The sequence below is a fragment of the Trichosurus vulpecula genome, chromosome 7 (assembly GCF_011100635.1).
Source record: "Trichosurus vulpecula isolate mTriVul1 chromosome 7, mTriVul1.pri, whole genome shotgun sequence".
Lineage (NCBI taxonomy): Eukaryota > Metazoa > Chordata > Mammalia > Diprotodontia > Phalangeridae > Trichosurus > Trichosurus vulpecula.
The window spans coordinates 11617154-11631684 of NC_050579.1; the positions used below are offsets into that span (position 1 = coordinate 11617154).

At 52.8% G+C, this 14531-nt stretch overlaps 1 protein-coding gene across 1 annotated transcript in view; it reads right to left on the bottom strand.

Moving 5' to 3' along the window:
- Positions 1 to 4519: 4519 nt before the first annotated feature.
- FAM207A (family with sequence similarity 207 member A) overlaps positions 4520 to 14531 on the bottom strand; it is a 57597-nt gene continuing 47585 nt past the window's right edge. The window contains exons 4-6 of the mRNA XM_036767686.1: positions 12696 to 12849; positions 5932 to 6000; positions 4520 to 4840 (exon numbers count right to left, since the gene is read on the bottom strand). Of these exons, the coding sequence (XP_036623581.1) occupies positions 4714 to 4840; positions 5932 to 6000; positions 12696 to 12849 (350 nt within the window). The 3' untranslated portion in view covers positions 4520 to 4713. The remainder of the gene's footprint in view (positions 4841 to 5931; positions 6001 to 12695; positions 12850 to 14531) is intronic.

The window sequence follows — 14531 nt, forward strand, 5'->3', positions numbered from 1 at the left end:
CCCCCTTTGCTAATTCCTGTCAAGGACAGTGCTGACCTTCACATCCCCCCAAAGGGCCTGGGATACAGGAGCAGGTGCTTAAGAACCTCTCAGAATAGTCCAGAGCATGTGGCCACGGACAGGTAGGCCTCCAGTTGAGATGTCAGGGATCACCAGCTTCCTGGTACTCACAGCTGCTGAGCCCCCACTCTGCCACGGTGTGTGATCTCTCACACACATGCGCGCGCGCACACACACACACGACTGCTCTCAGGGGTTCAGTCTCTGCCCCCTTCCTCCTGCTCTCCCCGGGTCCCTCCTGACAGGGTACAGGAGCAGAGCTCAGCACAACTGAGGCATGATCCAAGATGCTCTTCCCAGGCCTGTTTCCTGGTCTGTGGAGTAAGAACAAGTCTTCACTGACCAAGGGGTTCTCGGAGCGGGCAGGGACCTTAGCAGCATCAATGACAGCTTAGACGTGGTCCAGAAGACCCTGGACATCCCTGACCAAAGACCTCAGCCTCTGCTTGAAGCCCTCCAACGAACGGGCACCTGCTTCCTCATGGGACAGCCCCTTCCACTCTGGGACAGCCCTGACTGCCATCACAGGAGGCCACCCTCAAGGTAGAAATCTTGCTGGAGTAACAGGTTTCTTGTGGAGAGGTGCCAAGCTGGGGAAGACCAGTATGAGCCAGGAGGGCAGCACCCACAATGGCCCCAGCAATGTGTGGGAAAGGGGGAAAAGATGAGCACTGTGCTGTTGAGTTAAAACCAAGGTTGGTCTCAATGAAACCATAAAAAAGGCACACCTCCTCCTGTTCTTTCAGAGCTAGAGGGTTGTGGGTGTAGAACACTGCATACACTGTCAAACTGTTCACGTGTTGGCTGGCTTTGCTGAACTGCTTTTCCCCTTTTGTTTCTTTCTAATTCTTTGTTACAATGGGAGGGGATGGAGGAGGGGCTTGCCGAGTGGAGAGACAGAGAGAAGGAAGAAGGAAAGGATATGATCAGAAATAAAAGTAAATAAAATAAAATTTAAAAAGTAAATAAAGGTAAAAAAAAAAGTAAATAAAATCAAAATCTACTGAAAATTTAGAACCGACAAAGAAACTGCCTAGGTCTCCTGGGGGCCAAGTGTCCTGGGTGTGTGCCTCTTCCCCTTCACCCTGGTCCAGGTCACCCTATCCATTGGTACCTTCCAGGGACAGAGGAGGGAGGGAGCCAGCCAATATAGAGGCCTGCTGCCCCAGCATTTCCCCCACCCAGACAAGGCCAGCCTTGCATGGAAAGGGAGAGTACTAGGGCAACCCCAGGCCTCAGCACAGAACAAATTTATGTTTGATATAATTCTGGAAATGTTTCAACACCAACAATTAACTGACTAATAAACATTTATTAAGTGCCTACTAAATGCCAGGCACTGTGCTACACAATAAGACAAGAGAAAGGAATGACAGGCATAAAAACAGGTAAAAAGGAAATAAAACTGTCTCTATTGGCTGATGATAGGATACTTTACTTAGAAAACCTTAGAGAATCAACAAAGACTTTAATCAAGACGACAGCTTCAGCAAAGTAGCAGATTACAAAGTACATCCTCGAAAATCAACATAATTCCATTTTAATAATAATAAAACACAAGAAGCAATAATAGAAAGGGAAAGCGCTTTCCAAATAATTACAAAATGCATAAAATATCTGGGTTCTGACCCCCTCAAAGTGCACAAAGGACCTGTATGGATTCAGTTACAAAGCGCTTCCTAAAGAAAGAACTTAAATGTGCTAAAGGAACATTCGTTGCTCATGGGTGGGAGGTGCCAATATAATGAAAGTGACAATACTACCAAAATCAGTTTACCCTTTTAATGATACACCAATCAAATTACCGAAGGAACACATTATAGAACATGACAAAAGAATCACTAAATTAATTTGGAAAAACAAAAGTTTTAGACTATCAAGGAAAATGTAGAAAAGAACCAGGCACTTCCAAACCTCGGGCATCAAAACCATCTAAAACTGGCTAAAGAACAGAGACAGATCTAGAACGGACCAGACAAAGAAGAATCAGAAATGGAACTCAATGGCCCAGTGTTTGTTTGGTAAAACTATGAAAACAAATTACTGAGGAAAAAAAGTCCTGATTTGCTAAGAACCAATGGGACAATGGGAAAGGAGTCTGGCAGAAATTAGATTTAAACCAAGACCTTACACCACAATGCCTTCTAAGTGGAAACATGACCTTAATATTGAAGATCACACTGTTAAAAAAACAGAAGAGACACAGATCATGTACCTCTCGCTGCTATGGGAGGAAGATGTACCGTTAATCAAACAAAGGATGGCAGAAATATAATTTTCGGATATATATATAAATTTTATATATATATAAAATATAAACTACATATATATAAAATATAATTTTTTGGATAATTTTGCTTCAAACTGAAGTGTCTACACAGACACCATTAATACACCAAGGATAAGAAGGGGAACAGTTGAATGGAAATGTTTTTTGTTTGTTTCCTTGATAAGGGTTTGGTACCCAAGTTGTATAAACAAGCACAGGTATTCCTCAAAAGAATCGCAAACTATTAACAACCAAATGAAAGCATGCTCCGAATCACTAGTGAGAGAAATGCAGATCAAAACTACGTGGGGTTTCCCCCTGCAAATAGCAAAGGTGCCCCAAAGATGTCAGTAGACAGCACTGGAGGGGTTGCGGTAATAAGCACACTAGCACGCTGTTAGCGCAGCTGTGAATCGGTATCACCATTCTGAAATTATGCAAATAAAGTGACAGTTTTTGACCCAAAACTTGAATGTTGACAGTTGGGAGTTCAGAACTGCTGGCACAGAGAGGGTAAAACTTGGTGGGAGTTTGTTCAGGTCTGACGTTCAGGTGAGTCATCGATGCTCCTACGTGGGCCCAGGGTGGAGTCCTCTCTGGACATTAGGCAGGGGCCCAGTGGGTTAAGTTGAAGGAACAGCCATTCTCCCCTTTACCCAAAGGCAGGAAAAGGCCAATGGAAGAGGGAGTGGAATAAATGTTTATCATCAACGTTGGCTGACCAATGCCATAGGGTGGCCAGAGAAAGGCAGCCAGGACGCTTCCAACCACGTTCCACATGAGTGGAGTTGCAGGTGATGCAGAGAGGGAAAGACAAAGAGTGAGCAGCACACATTTCCCTTGCTACAAAATGTTTGAATGCAAAAATAAGTGGGTCAGCAACAGAGAGAAAGAAGGATCCCAGATGGACCAACTTCAGACCCAGAAGAGAGAGATGGAGAGGGACAGAGGGATCAGACACAGGGACAGAGGGAGAGACAGAAAGGGACAGAGAGGGAGAGACAGAAAGGGATAGAGAGGGACAGACAGAGTGACAGAGGGGTCAGAGACACAGAGAGGGAAAGAGACAGAAAGGGATGGAGAGGAACAGAGAGACAGAAAGGGACAGAGAGGTCAGAGACACAGAGGGAGACAGAGAGGAACTACATATAGGCCTTGATCAGGGGTTCTTAACCCGAGATCCATGACCTTCGTTTTTTAACAACCACCAAAGCTCCGCCAGTCTGGGGTTCTAAGGAGCTGGGAGTCCCTGAGGTTCAAACCCTTTCCCCAGGCCCATACTGACCTTCTGTTACCTGATACCTGTGGGGCCACTAGAGGGCATCACCATGCCTAGAGCACTGGGCCTGGAGTTGGTGGCCTAGCTGTGTGACCCTGGTCAAGTCACTTACTTGTCTGCCTCAGTTTCCTCACCTGTAAATGGAGTCAATGAAGCATCTACCTCCCCAGATCGTGAGGACCAAATAAGACAAAACTCGTAAAGTGCTTAGGACATGGCCTAACACATAGCAGGCACCGAATAAATGCTGGCTGTCATCGTCATCATCATCATCATCATATTAATACACATGCCCTCATAAGAGCCCGATGTGGGGGGAGCCCACGAATTATCACTCCCCTCTCAGAGACCCACAAAGTGAGGCTCGGCTGTTGTCTATGGGCCGACACAAAGCAAACCAACTGAAAGGACCTGGGTACGACACCCAACCTGGACACCGACTCCCCGTGTGACCACAGGCAACGACTCTGGTTTCTGCATCCCCAGCATAACGTCCTGGGTCTAACACACAGTAGGTGCTAAGTGCCTGCTCCTTGGCTGGTCAGTGACTTGGTCTCTCTGGACCAAGGGAGGAGTATGGGGAGATGGCACAGATAACCTCAGATAGTTTTCCCAGCCCGTGACCGCCCCCCTCCCAGGACATACCAAATCCCCAAGAGCAGCGGACAGGCCGCAATTCCCCAACCTGGGGAACCCTGATGCCAGTTCAGGTGCAGGATGGCACCACCTCCCCCATGCAGGCCTCCTTGGCCAGAGGGACTTCTGGAGGGCAGCTGCACCTTGGCCTGGAGGGGCAAGGGGTAGGCTGGGACTCAGATGGTCCCCAAACAGAAGGGGAGCCCCACAGCTGGTTGCCAGCTCCTGGCCTCCTCCTCTGCTGTGGCTAATGTCCCTGAGCTGAGCACATGGCATTTCCAAAGCCCTCAGGGGTCACTTTATTAGCTGCCCCTCACAACATCCCTGTGAGGTAGGGGGTCAGGCCACCACTGCTGGCCTCTCCCAAATGGAGGGTCAGGGGCATGAGGAGCCCCAGGCATTCCAGAGTCAGGCACTGCCTCCACTGCTGTCCCCAGCCTCCATCTCCAGCCTCTGCCGCCATCCAGACCTAGAGCCTCCTGCACTCCTCTTCCTGTCTCAGCCTCTTAGAGAGATGCTCGCCGATGGCTCTCAGAGGGTCAGCTTGATAGGACGGGCTGGTGACCACCTCCTGGAACCGGGCCATCTCATCATCTCTGAAAGAAGCCCAGCAGATGGGTCAGTGTGTCTGCCGAGGGGCCAGGCCTGGGGCTAAGGACTAAATTCACAATTGTGACCTCATCTGGGCCTCCCTCTAGCAGGCAGGGGTTGGACAAGGAAACTGAGGCAGAGGTGAAGGGGTTTGAGCAGGGTCACATAGTTAAGACATGTCTGAGGGCAGATGCGAACTCAGGTCTTCTCAACTCTGTGCGCCATGGCACTACCTTGCTGCCCATTGGCGAAACGTGGGTGGTTTGATGAAACAGAAGCTGACACGAGGTCCAGGGGCTCACCAAGAAACTGACGGGCATCACCCACACATTTGGCCTCTGTGTCCCCTTGGGGTGAGGCTGTAGACAGCTGCGGTGCCTACACACATGCCCGTGCTCACACATACACACACGCGGTGCATCACAGTCATGGCCAGCACCCCACACCTGTGTGCTTGCACCAGAGCGCTGGGAATCCCCAAGGAAGGAGTGGCCCATGGAGCCATGACAGTGGCAGCGGGGCATGCTGGGAAGGTGCTGCCCTCTGTCAGAGGGCCTGAGTTCCAATCCCCCCAGGGATGGTGACCGCCTGGGTAAACTCAGACCTCGGTTTCTCCGTTTCAGACAAAGGCGCTAGACGTGGCCTCTGAGGCCCGTCCACTTCTATCTTGGATCCCAAGTCCTTTCCTCTCCTTGTGCCTCAGTTTCCCCCACTGTAAAACCTCAGAGTTTGACCACAGAGCCCATTACCCAGGACCTAAAGCCTTCCCTCCCTGCTCTGCAAAGGCTAGGCCTGCCTCTGCAGCTTGAGGCTGGCCATTGGCTCCGGGCTCCACGGATCGTCACCGTGGTCATCCCTGACCAGGGCTGTCACACAAGATGGAACCTGGTCTGGGCCATTCAGAGGCCCAGGACCTGGGGGAAGGGAGAATGGAGGGCACAAGCAGAGATTGGCTCAGCCAGGGCCAAAGTCCAGGAAGTGCCAGGATTACACAGAGGTCTCTGGGGCCGCCCACCCGGAGCCACCAGGATGACCATTGACCCCACCCTCAGCTGGGCAACACCCTTGGGGGCAGTATGGTCCTGACCATACTCACAGGAGTTTACGCTTCTGGGCCGGGGTCATACGGCTAAAATCCGTGGGCTCAGCCTTTTGCCTTGGGGTGCTGTGGGAAAGAGAGTGCAGGTTAGCAGGACCTTTGACCTTGGTGGTGTCCAAAGTATGCTCCCTTGGGCAGGGCCTGTCAAGCGCTGTGTTTGTGGGATACCCGCCCCCCACCCAGCAGGGGCCTGACTCCTCCAATTCCCAGCCTAGGTCCAGGGTCCTGCCACTCTCTGACAACAGAGACAGAGAAAGTGGCACGAGAAAATGACCCCATCCCTATATGCCAGACTGACAGACAGCCTGCTGGCCTGGGCTGCAATGGCCTGCTCGGGGGTCAGAGCATAGATGACCCTCCCAAAGAGCAGCCCCAGCCCTGCCCTCAGGGAAGCCACTCCCTGCTAGGCTCACACTGTACCTAAAGAGGGTCTCCTTATGCCCAGAACTCTGCACATAGTAGGCACTTGTAATATTAATTTTTTACTGCTTTCTCTTTTAGAATGCTAAAGTAATCAAGTGCCTTTGATTAAGACTTGCTAGGTGCTAAGCCCCAGGCCCACACCCTTTTGCTGATTAGACATGAAGCTTTCGGTCCCTAAGAAGTGTATATATAAACTCAGAGGTTAGCAATTTTTGTTTGGGGCTCTCACTCACTAGAAGAATATCCTGTGATTTAACTAGACAAGATTCTGGGCAGCCATTGTTTAAGAGACCCCCGGCTTGAAAACCCAGATGTTGGAGCTTCTCTGCTAACTATGTATTGCTACAGATAGACTGGTTTGTGTTATCTGCTCTGTTTATGGATGTTTGTAATTTCTGTATTTGCTCTAAAGTTCGGCTTTCCCCCCTGAATTAAGTGACAAGTATACGTTTTCTGATTAAAGTGAGATTGTTAACCCCTTAAAGTTGCTTTCCTTAGAAAAGCAGATCAAAGAACCTGTGCTGGCAGTCCTCCTGTGTGCTGGGGTTATTGGCCTTACACAGCCACCACAGCTGCTAGCAACACTGCTGTTACAGCACTTCATGAGAAATGTTTGCTGCTCCAGACTAAACAGGCCAACCCTTCACTGAGCTTCTGCTGAACTGGCAAACTCCCAGCACAGCCGCCTCCTCCAGGCTGCCCCCACATTCAGCTGCCATCCCCCATCAGAGTGGAAGGTCTGGAGGGCAAGGGCTATGTTTCCTTCTGTTCACCTGGCACATAGTAGGCTCTTCATAAAAGTCTGCTGGCTTTACTCCCCAACTGGCCTGTGATTGTGTGGACATCCCCAGACATCTGCTCACTAACTGGTCCCAGGACAGGTCACTCCAATGATGGAAGGCCTGGCCAGAGATCACCATTCCGCTCTCTCCCTCTTGCCTTCATTCATATGAAATCAGGACATCAGTTCAGAACCAGAGGCTGAGAGGCCAAAGAGTCTAGCCTCTATTTGCACACTCTCAGGAACAGGGAGCTTACTCCCCCAAGGCCATCTAATTCTTAATTCTTTTCTAGTTCAAGGGGGAAAACCCGAGCCATCATTTTCCAGTTCCCCTCCCTAGCTGACAGCCAGCCTCATTGACCCCAATGAAAATCCTACAACTAAATGGACTCAGGGATGGCCTTGAGGCCTCAAAGAAATGAAGGCCTGGTTCCACTGGGTCAGTGCTCCCACCTTGGAGAGGGAATCTAAAACATGGCGCTAGAGGCTGTGCCCCACCTGGGGGTATCGGGCCAATCACAGGTGCACCAAGTTTCTCCCTCGGGGCAACAACCCAAGCATGTCCCAGGAGACTCCACCCAGGGCAGCGAACCACAGAGCCCCAGCCTGCTCCAGGAGAGGACAGACAACCAGCTTAGGACAGTCCCAAGCCAAAGGGCCGAGGGGCTGCACACCACTGACGAGTCATTCCAAAACACCCCCCCCCAAGAGGCTCCACTCCTCCCTCCTCCCCATTCTGGAGACAAAGGTGAGTCCTCCCCCTCTCCCTACACAGAGGCGGATTTCTGGCCACATGTGGCAGCACACCTGGAACCCCCCCTTGAAAAGGAGTCCTCTCCACAAAATCCCCAGGGAGTGGCCATCCAGTCTTGGGGAACTCCCTCCACTCCTCCTTGGCCACTTATGAGTGGCCCTAGCTAAGAAAGGCCTTGCCTGTGGCAAGCCAACCTTCAGTTCAATCCCACAAGCCCATCTACGGGCATCCCAATTGGCTCTCCCCAGATCATCCTCTTGGCCCAAGGGAAGCCCATCTGAGTCCCCTACGTGTCAACGTCCTTCCAGAAAGGGGCACAGTGCGCCACCCATAGGGTCTCCTTGGTCTTCCTTGTCCTGGATGTTCTATGATGAACATAGAGAAGAAGGGAGAGACTTGGAGATGGAAGCAAGCCAAGCCAGGGGAAGCACTGACCAGCACCAGGACAAAAGCTAATGCTGTGGGATGGACAAGCTTGGCCCCAGGAAGAAGTATGAGAGAAGCCCCTCCCCCACTACTCAGCAGAGGTGGTGGAACACTGTACACAATGCAATGGAATGACTGGTTTTGCTGAATTTTTTCCTCTTCCTTTTTACCTTTTCCTTTTCATGATTCTTTGTTAAAAGGAGAGAAGGGAGGAGATGGGGTCCAGGAGTTAAAAACAAAAGATGGCCACCCATCCCACCAGGGCTCCCACCTGGCTCGGCAGCCCCCGTGCTTGTCTCTGGCTGGATACCTGTTTCTTTTGGCTAATTCTTTTATGGGACCACAGACCCCGGGCTAGAGAAGACTCTGTCCTTTCCTCTGTGGAGGGGAGACAGTAGAGCTGTGTGCCCCCAGGCCACCTCCTCAACACGGACGGGACGAGTGAAGAAACAGGCAGAAGAGGCGACCGAGAGGACCACCAGCATGAGGGGGAGGGGTCTTCCCATGATCCCCCACTGCTCCCTGGAGCCAGAGTCTATCTCATGAGCTCCCTGACAGAAGGTGACAGAAGGCCCCACCTCCCAAGGGCTGAGCGGCAGGTGGCTGACCCACTGGGTGACAGTCCCGGAGGGTGGGCCTCAGGAGGCGGGGGCGCTGGGCCTGTGATAACCACCCACAAAAACGCCTGGAGACGCCCCCAGGCCCGTGCAGCTCACCAGGCACCGACTCCAGGCTTGGAAACCCCTCCAGAGATCACAGGAATAGAAGCAGACCTGTCACTGTTCATCTTGTCACTCTCAGACGCCTGCGCCTGAGCCACCGAGAATAACCAGGAACATCCCCACGGGCAAGGACACTGCTCTGCAGGGGAGGGGGGGGGACATCGAACCCAGCCCCCTCCTTTGACAGAGAAGGAAACTGAGATCCGGATGAAGGGGATACAGACACTGCCTCCTGTGGGGTACACACACACCCCCCCCCACACAGACACAAATATATATATACATACCACTCACACCACACACACACACACACATACCACATTCTAGCACACACACCACACGCACTCACACAATGCATACACACACACACAGCTACCACTCATATACCACACGCTCACAGAAATACGCACATATATACATATACCATAAACACTCACACGTACACACACAGACACATATACGCATACCCCACACACATACAAACCCCACTACACCACTGTTCACAAACATTCAGAGAACCAAGGAAGGCCTCTGGGGCACTGGGCCTTTCTTCTTTGTGGGAGGATTAGAAAAAAGCAGAGCAAAAATCTCAGCCTGAGATGAGGATGGATGGTGATCAGCTCCAGCAGAGGGCATTACACATACTGGAAGACCAGGGCTTCGAAGATAGCAAACAGCAGGTGATCTTTCTTCTTATTCACAATACTCACAGCTGCCAATCCCACACTTGGTGGCATCTCCGCTGGTCTTGCCACAGTCCCTAATGTGTCTCCCTCCTTCCCCACTTGCACAGTAAACACGCTTTTGTTCCCCAGGCATCAAGCACACTGTTGAGTGCGCACCTGGGGCTTTGTCAATCCCTCCCACCTTTCCAAGGGACACCCAAAAGCAATGACATTTTGTCCAGGCTACTATCTGTGGGGTACCAGGTTTCCAAAAAAGCTCCTGAGGGTGATTTCTCTTAAAGAAGGCTGTCATCAGAACACGTGCCCAAGAGGCAGATGGGAGATGCTGATGAATGGTCGTTGGGGTAGCACGGACAGATCCTCAGGGACCAGAGCCATCGCCTCCAGTATCAGCCAAAAGAAAACTGAGCCAGCTCCTCCCTGGGAAGGGCATCATCTCCCCAGAAGCTGCAGCGTGATGTGGGTGGAGGTGGGGGTGATCACTGCAGGTGGTAGGGAAACAAGTAACAGTAAGACAGAATGACTCCCAACTGCATGCAAATAACCTCAGTCTTAATGGGAGACAAAACTTCTGAATGTCCACCAGCCGCCAGTATGATTTCTCATGGGCCATTTTCCAGGTTCTCTTGCAGGCTGGCCAGGCCGGGGGGGGGGGGGGGTGGCGGAGGGAGCAGCTCTAAGCCCCAAGCTGTCCACTTGGCCGACTGGCAATAAATATTTGGTGAAGAAGAAAACATGCCAGATGAATGCAGAGGAGGAAGCCATTCCCCTCTCCCCCTCCCTCAAGGGCAGGGCTGAGGCAGGGCCAGCACCAGCACTTTACACACAAAGCAGTGCCCAAAATGGAACTCATTCTTTCTCTCCCCTCCCACCTTCCCTATCATTGTAGCGGGCACCACCCTCTTCCCAGGCCCCCAGGATCCTGGCCTAGGAGTCACCCTGGACTCCTCACTCTCTTCCCCCAGATCCAACAGGGCACAGGGCCCATCAAGTTCAATTCTGCGGCATCTCTCATTGATGCCACCTCTGCAGTATCTCGTGTCAATGTCACCTCTGCAGTATCGTGTGGATGTCACCTCTGTGGCACCTCTATTTCACCTCTGGAGCATCTCTCATCAATGTCGCCTCTGGAGCGTCTCTCATCAATGTCGCCTCTGGAGCATCTCTCGTCCGTGTCACCTCCAGAGCATCTCTCGTCCGTGTGGCCTCCGGAGCATCTCTCATCAACGTCACCTCTGGAGCATCTCTCGTCCGTGTCACCTCTGGAGCATCTCTCGTCCGTGTCACCTCTGGAGCATCTCTCGTCCGTGTCGCCTGCAAAGCATCTCTCATCAACGTCGCCTCTGGAGCATCTCTCGTCCGTGTCACCTCCAGAGCATCTCTCGTCCGTGTCACCTCTGTGGAATCTCTATTTCACCTCTGGAGCATCTCTTGTCCGTGTCGCCTCCGGAGCCTCTCTCGTCCGTGTCGCCTCTGGAGCCTCTCTCGTCCGTGTCACCTCTGTGGAATCTCTATTTCACCTCTGGATCATCTCTCGTCCGTGTCACCTCTGGATCATCTCTCGTCCGTGTCGCCTCTGGAGCATCTCTCGTCCGTGTCGCCTCTGGAGCATCTCTCGTCCGTGTCGCCTCCGGAGCATCTCTCATCCGTGTCACCTCTGTGGCATCTCTATTTCACTTCTGCATCATCTTGTTGATCTCACCTCTACAACGTCTCTCATTGGTGTCACCTCTGCAACATCCTTCGTCAATGTCACCTCCGTAGCACCTCTTGTTAAATCTCACCTTTGTGGCAGCTCCAATACACCCCCTTCTCTCCTCTGACCCTGCCCCCACCCTGAGCCAGACTCTCATCACTTCACACCTGACCAACTGCCACAGCTGCTGGGGGGTGAAGCGGTGGGGTCTGCCTGCCTCAGTCTGTCCCCACTCCAGTCCAACCTCTATTCATCTGCCAAACTGATCTTCCTAAAGTGCAGGTCCAACCACGTCACCTCCTTACCAATAAGATTCGGAGGCTCCCTACTGCCTTCAGGATCACATACAAAACCCTCTCTTTGGCCCTTGGAGCCCTTCATGACCTGCCCCCTCCTCCCTTTCACCTCACTCCCCACCACATCCTCCTCAACCCCATACCCCCAGCCTCTTGGTGTCTGCTTCTCAGCTCCAGGATTGTCTCTGGAGTCCTCCAGGCCTGGAACGCTCTCCCTCTTCCACTCTTTTGTCTTTCTTTGTATGCCCAGCACTTAGCACCATTAGTGGCACATGGAGGCTTAATTAATAAAAGCTTAGTGACCAACTGGGCTTCTGCTTCTTCATCTGTAAATGGGGGATAACAACAACAATCTGCATTTAACGTATCACTTTAATGTTTGCAAAGCTATTTACAAACATTATTTAATTTTTTATTACTTTCATTTTACAAATGAAGACCGCAGGCAGCAGTCAAGTGATTTGCCCAAGGTCACACAGCTACTACACGTCTAAGGCTACACTGGAACTCAGGTTTTCCTGACTTAAGTCCAGCACTCAGTGCACTGTGGTGCCCCCTAGCTGATACAACAAGTTACTCTGACAAAGAGGAACGTGTGGCCCAGGAGGCAGTGAGCACCTACCACCCCCCCCAATCCCCCCCCACCCTCCCAGGTCAGGTAAGGGCCCGGCAGGTGCCCCTGAGTGTGTGAAGGGCATGTTAAACATTCACCAAATGGGGATGATGGGTGTGGTATGGCAAAGACCCTCAGAAACTGCAGGGGGGGGGCGGGTTGAATCCACCCCTCCCATTTCATGGAGGAGCAAACAGAGACTCAAAGAGGGAAGTAAACTGTGATGTCACAACCAGGACAAAAGCCTCAGTCCAGCGCCCTTCTCACTCAGAGGCAGAGCCAAGAAGACCAGGGGTGCAGCCACAGGCCTCAGGCGCCACACGCCTTCCCACGCATGCACACGCACACATACACGCACACACACCTCTTGAGCTTCCTCCCGGGCCGGCTGGCCGTCACCAGCTCCGAAAGCTCAGGCAAGGCCTCCACGAGGGGGTGCAGGTCTCCCACAACAGCTGTGGCCTTCCGCCTTGCCTCCGCCTTGCGCGTCTCTTCTGCCGCTTTGATCGCATCTATTTCTGAATCGGAGAAGAGCAGAAGGGGCGGGGATGAACCAGGGCCCTGCAGGGTGCCCACCCCCTCCCCTAGACACAGACCAAGGCAGTGCTGGGCCCGACACCAAGCCCTCCCCTGACTGGCCCTGCTGCAGCCCAGAGAACCCACGAAGAGCTCCAGGGCCCCCCTTCCTCTGCTCCCTGAGCCCTGGAACCCTGCGAGGAGAGAGAAGGGAGGGGGGAGGGGAGGGAGGAGGGGAAGCAGAGGGGGGAGGAGGGAGGGAGGGAGGAGGAAGGGAGTCACGCACGCTCTCGGTAAGTTATTTTCTCCCCTTAATCACAGATGTGCACTTTTTAATTATAGGCTTCATCATAAGACTGGAGAGACTGTTTTTCCCATCTTCCTCCTGAACGGGCCCCAGTGCCCAAGGATTCTAAAGCCGGGCTTGGGATTCGAACAGGTGAGTCATGAGAAGGAAGAAGGCTAAATAAGGCACCTCCTTTTCCTGTGGGAGAAGGCCCCATTCTGAGGCACATCAAACATGGCCCCAGGGGCAGATGGGCACGGCACCTGGGAGCCAAAGGGGAGAAGGGCAGGCCCTGATGCCACCAGCTGACACGTGACCCCCGAGGACTTGAAGCACCAGACCGCAGCCTTTCTGGACAAGGGCCCCCAAAGCAGCCCAAGGGGATTAAGAGCAGGCCCCCCACAGCCTCTGAGCCAGAGGCTTGACCCCCTCGAAGGACACGGTCACTACACAGCCTCATGCGTCCCCCTGCGGACCCCAGCTCCCACTGAGCTTGGAGAGTGACCGGAGGTGCCCACGAGAGGGGTCACCAGCCCCGGTTTATCGAGGAGGAGAAAGGCTAAGTTCCCACAGCCAGAAAGAGTGAGGGGCTCTGGGACCCTGCAGAGCCAGCGTGCAGCTAGTCATCCTTCCTTGGGGCAGGGAGGAGACATCGGGAGAGAGGTGAAGGTAAACAGCAGGCCTGACTGAGGGCAGAGGCCTGTCACCTGCCAGCTCAATCACCTAAAGGGAACCTTCCACACAGGTGGCACTTAATAGATGTTCATTCTACTAAGAAACAACAGGCCAGATGACTGCTATGTGGAAGGCAGAAGCTGGGCCTGCCCACAGGCTGCCCCAGGCTCAGCTCTGCCACCTTGGGCACTGAACCTGGGCACCCTGGAGGTGGCCCAGTGTGCTAGACTCTAAGAACTTTCTCAGAGACCTTTCCAGCACTTGCTGCTATATCACACACCCCTGGGCTCCTGCCAAGCTCAGCCGTTCTCCTACGCACCTACTAATTTCCTGCCTCCACTCTGCCTGGGATGCCTTCTTCATGTCCCCTCCCCCTACACTCACCTGATGCCACCAAGCACCAAAGCCATCGAGACCTGGAAGGGGCCCCAGCCCCCATCGGATCCAGGTTTTCTTTTACCAAGGAGAGAACGGGAGAGGCCTGCCTGCCCAAGGCCATGGGGGCCATCGCCGAGGCAGCTGGAGGCGGGGAGGCCCAAGTTCAAATCCAGACTCAGATACTAGCTGGGTGACTCTGGGCCAGCAGCTTCAGCTCAACATCCTGATCTTCCGAATGGTGAGAACAGCACCAACGTTGGGGTTTGTAAGGGCCTAATGAGATCATGGCACACAGCAGGCTCTATGTAAATGATATAATCTAACCCTAATCACTGAGTTATCCAG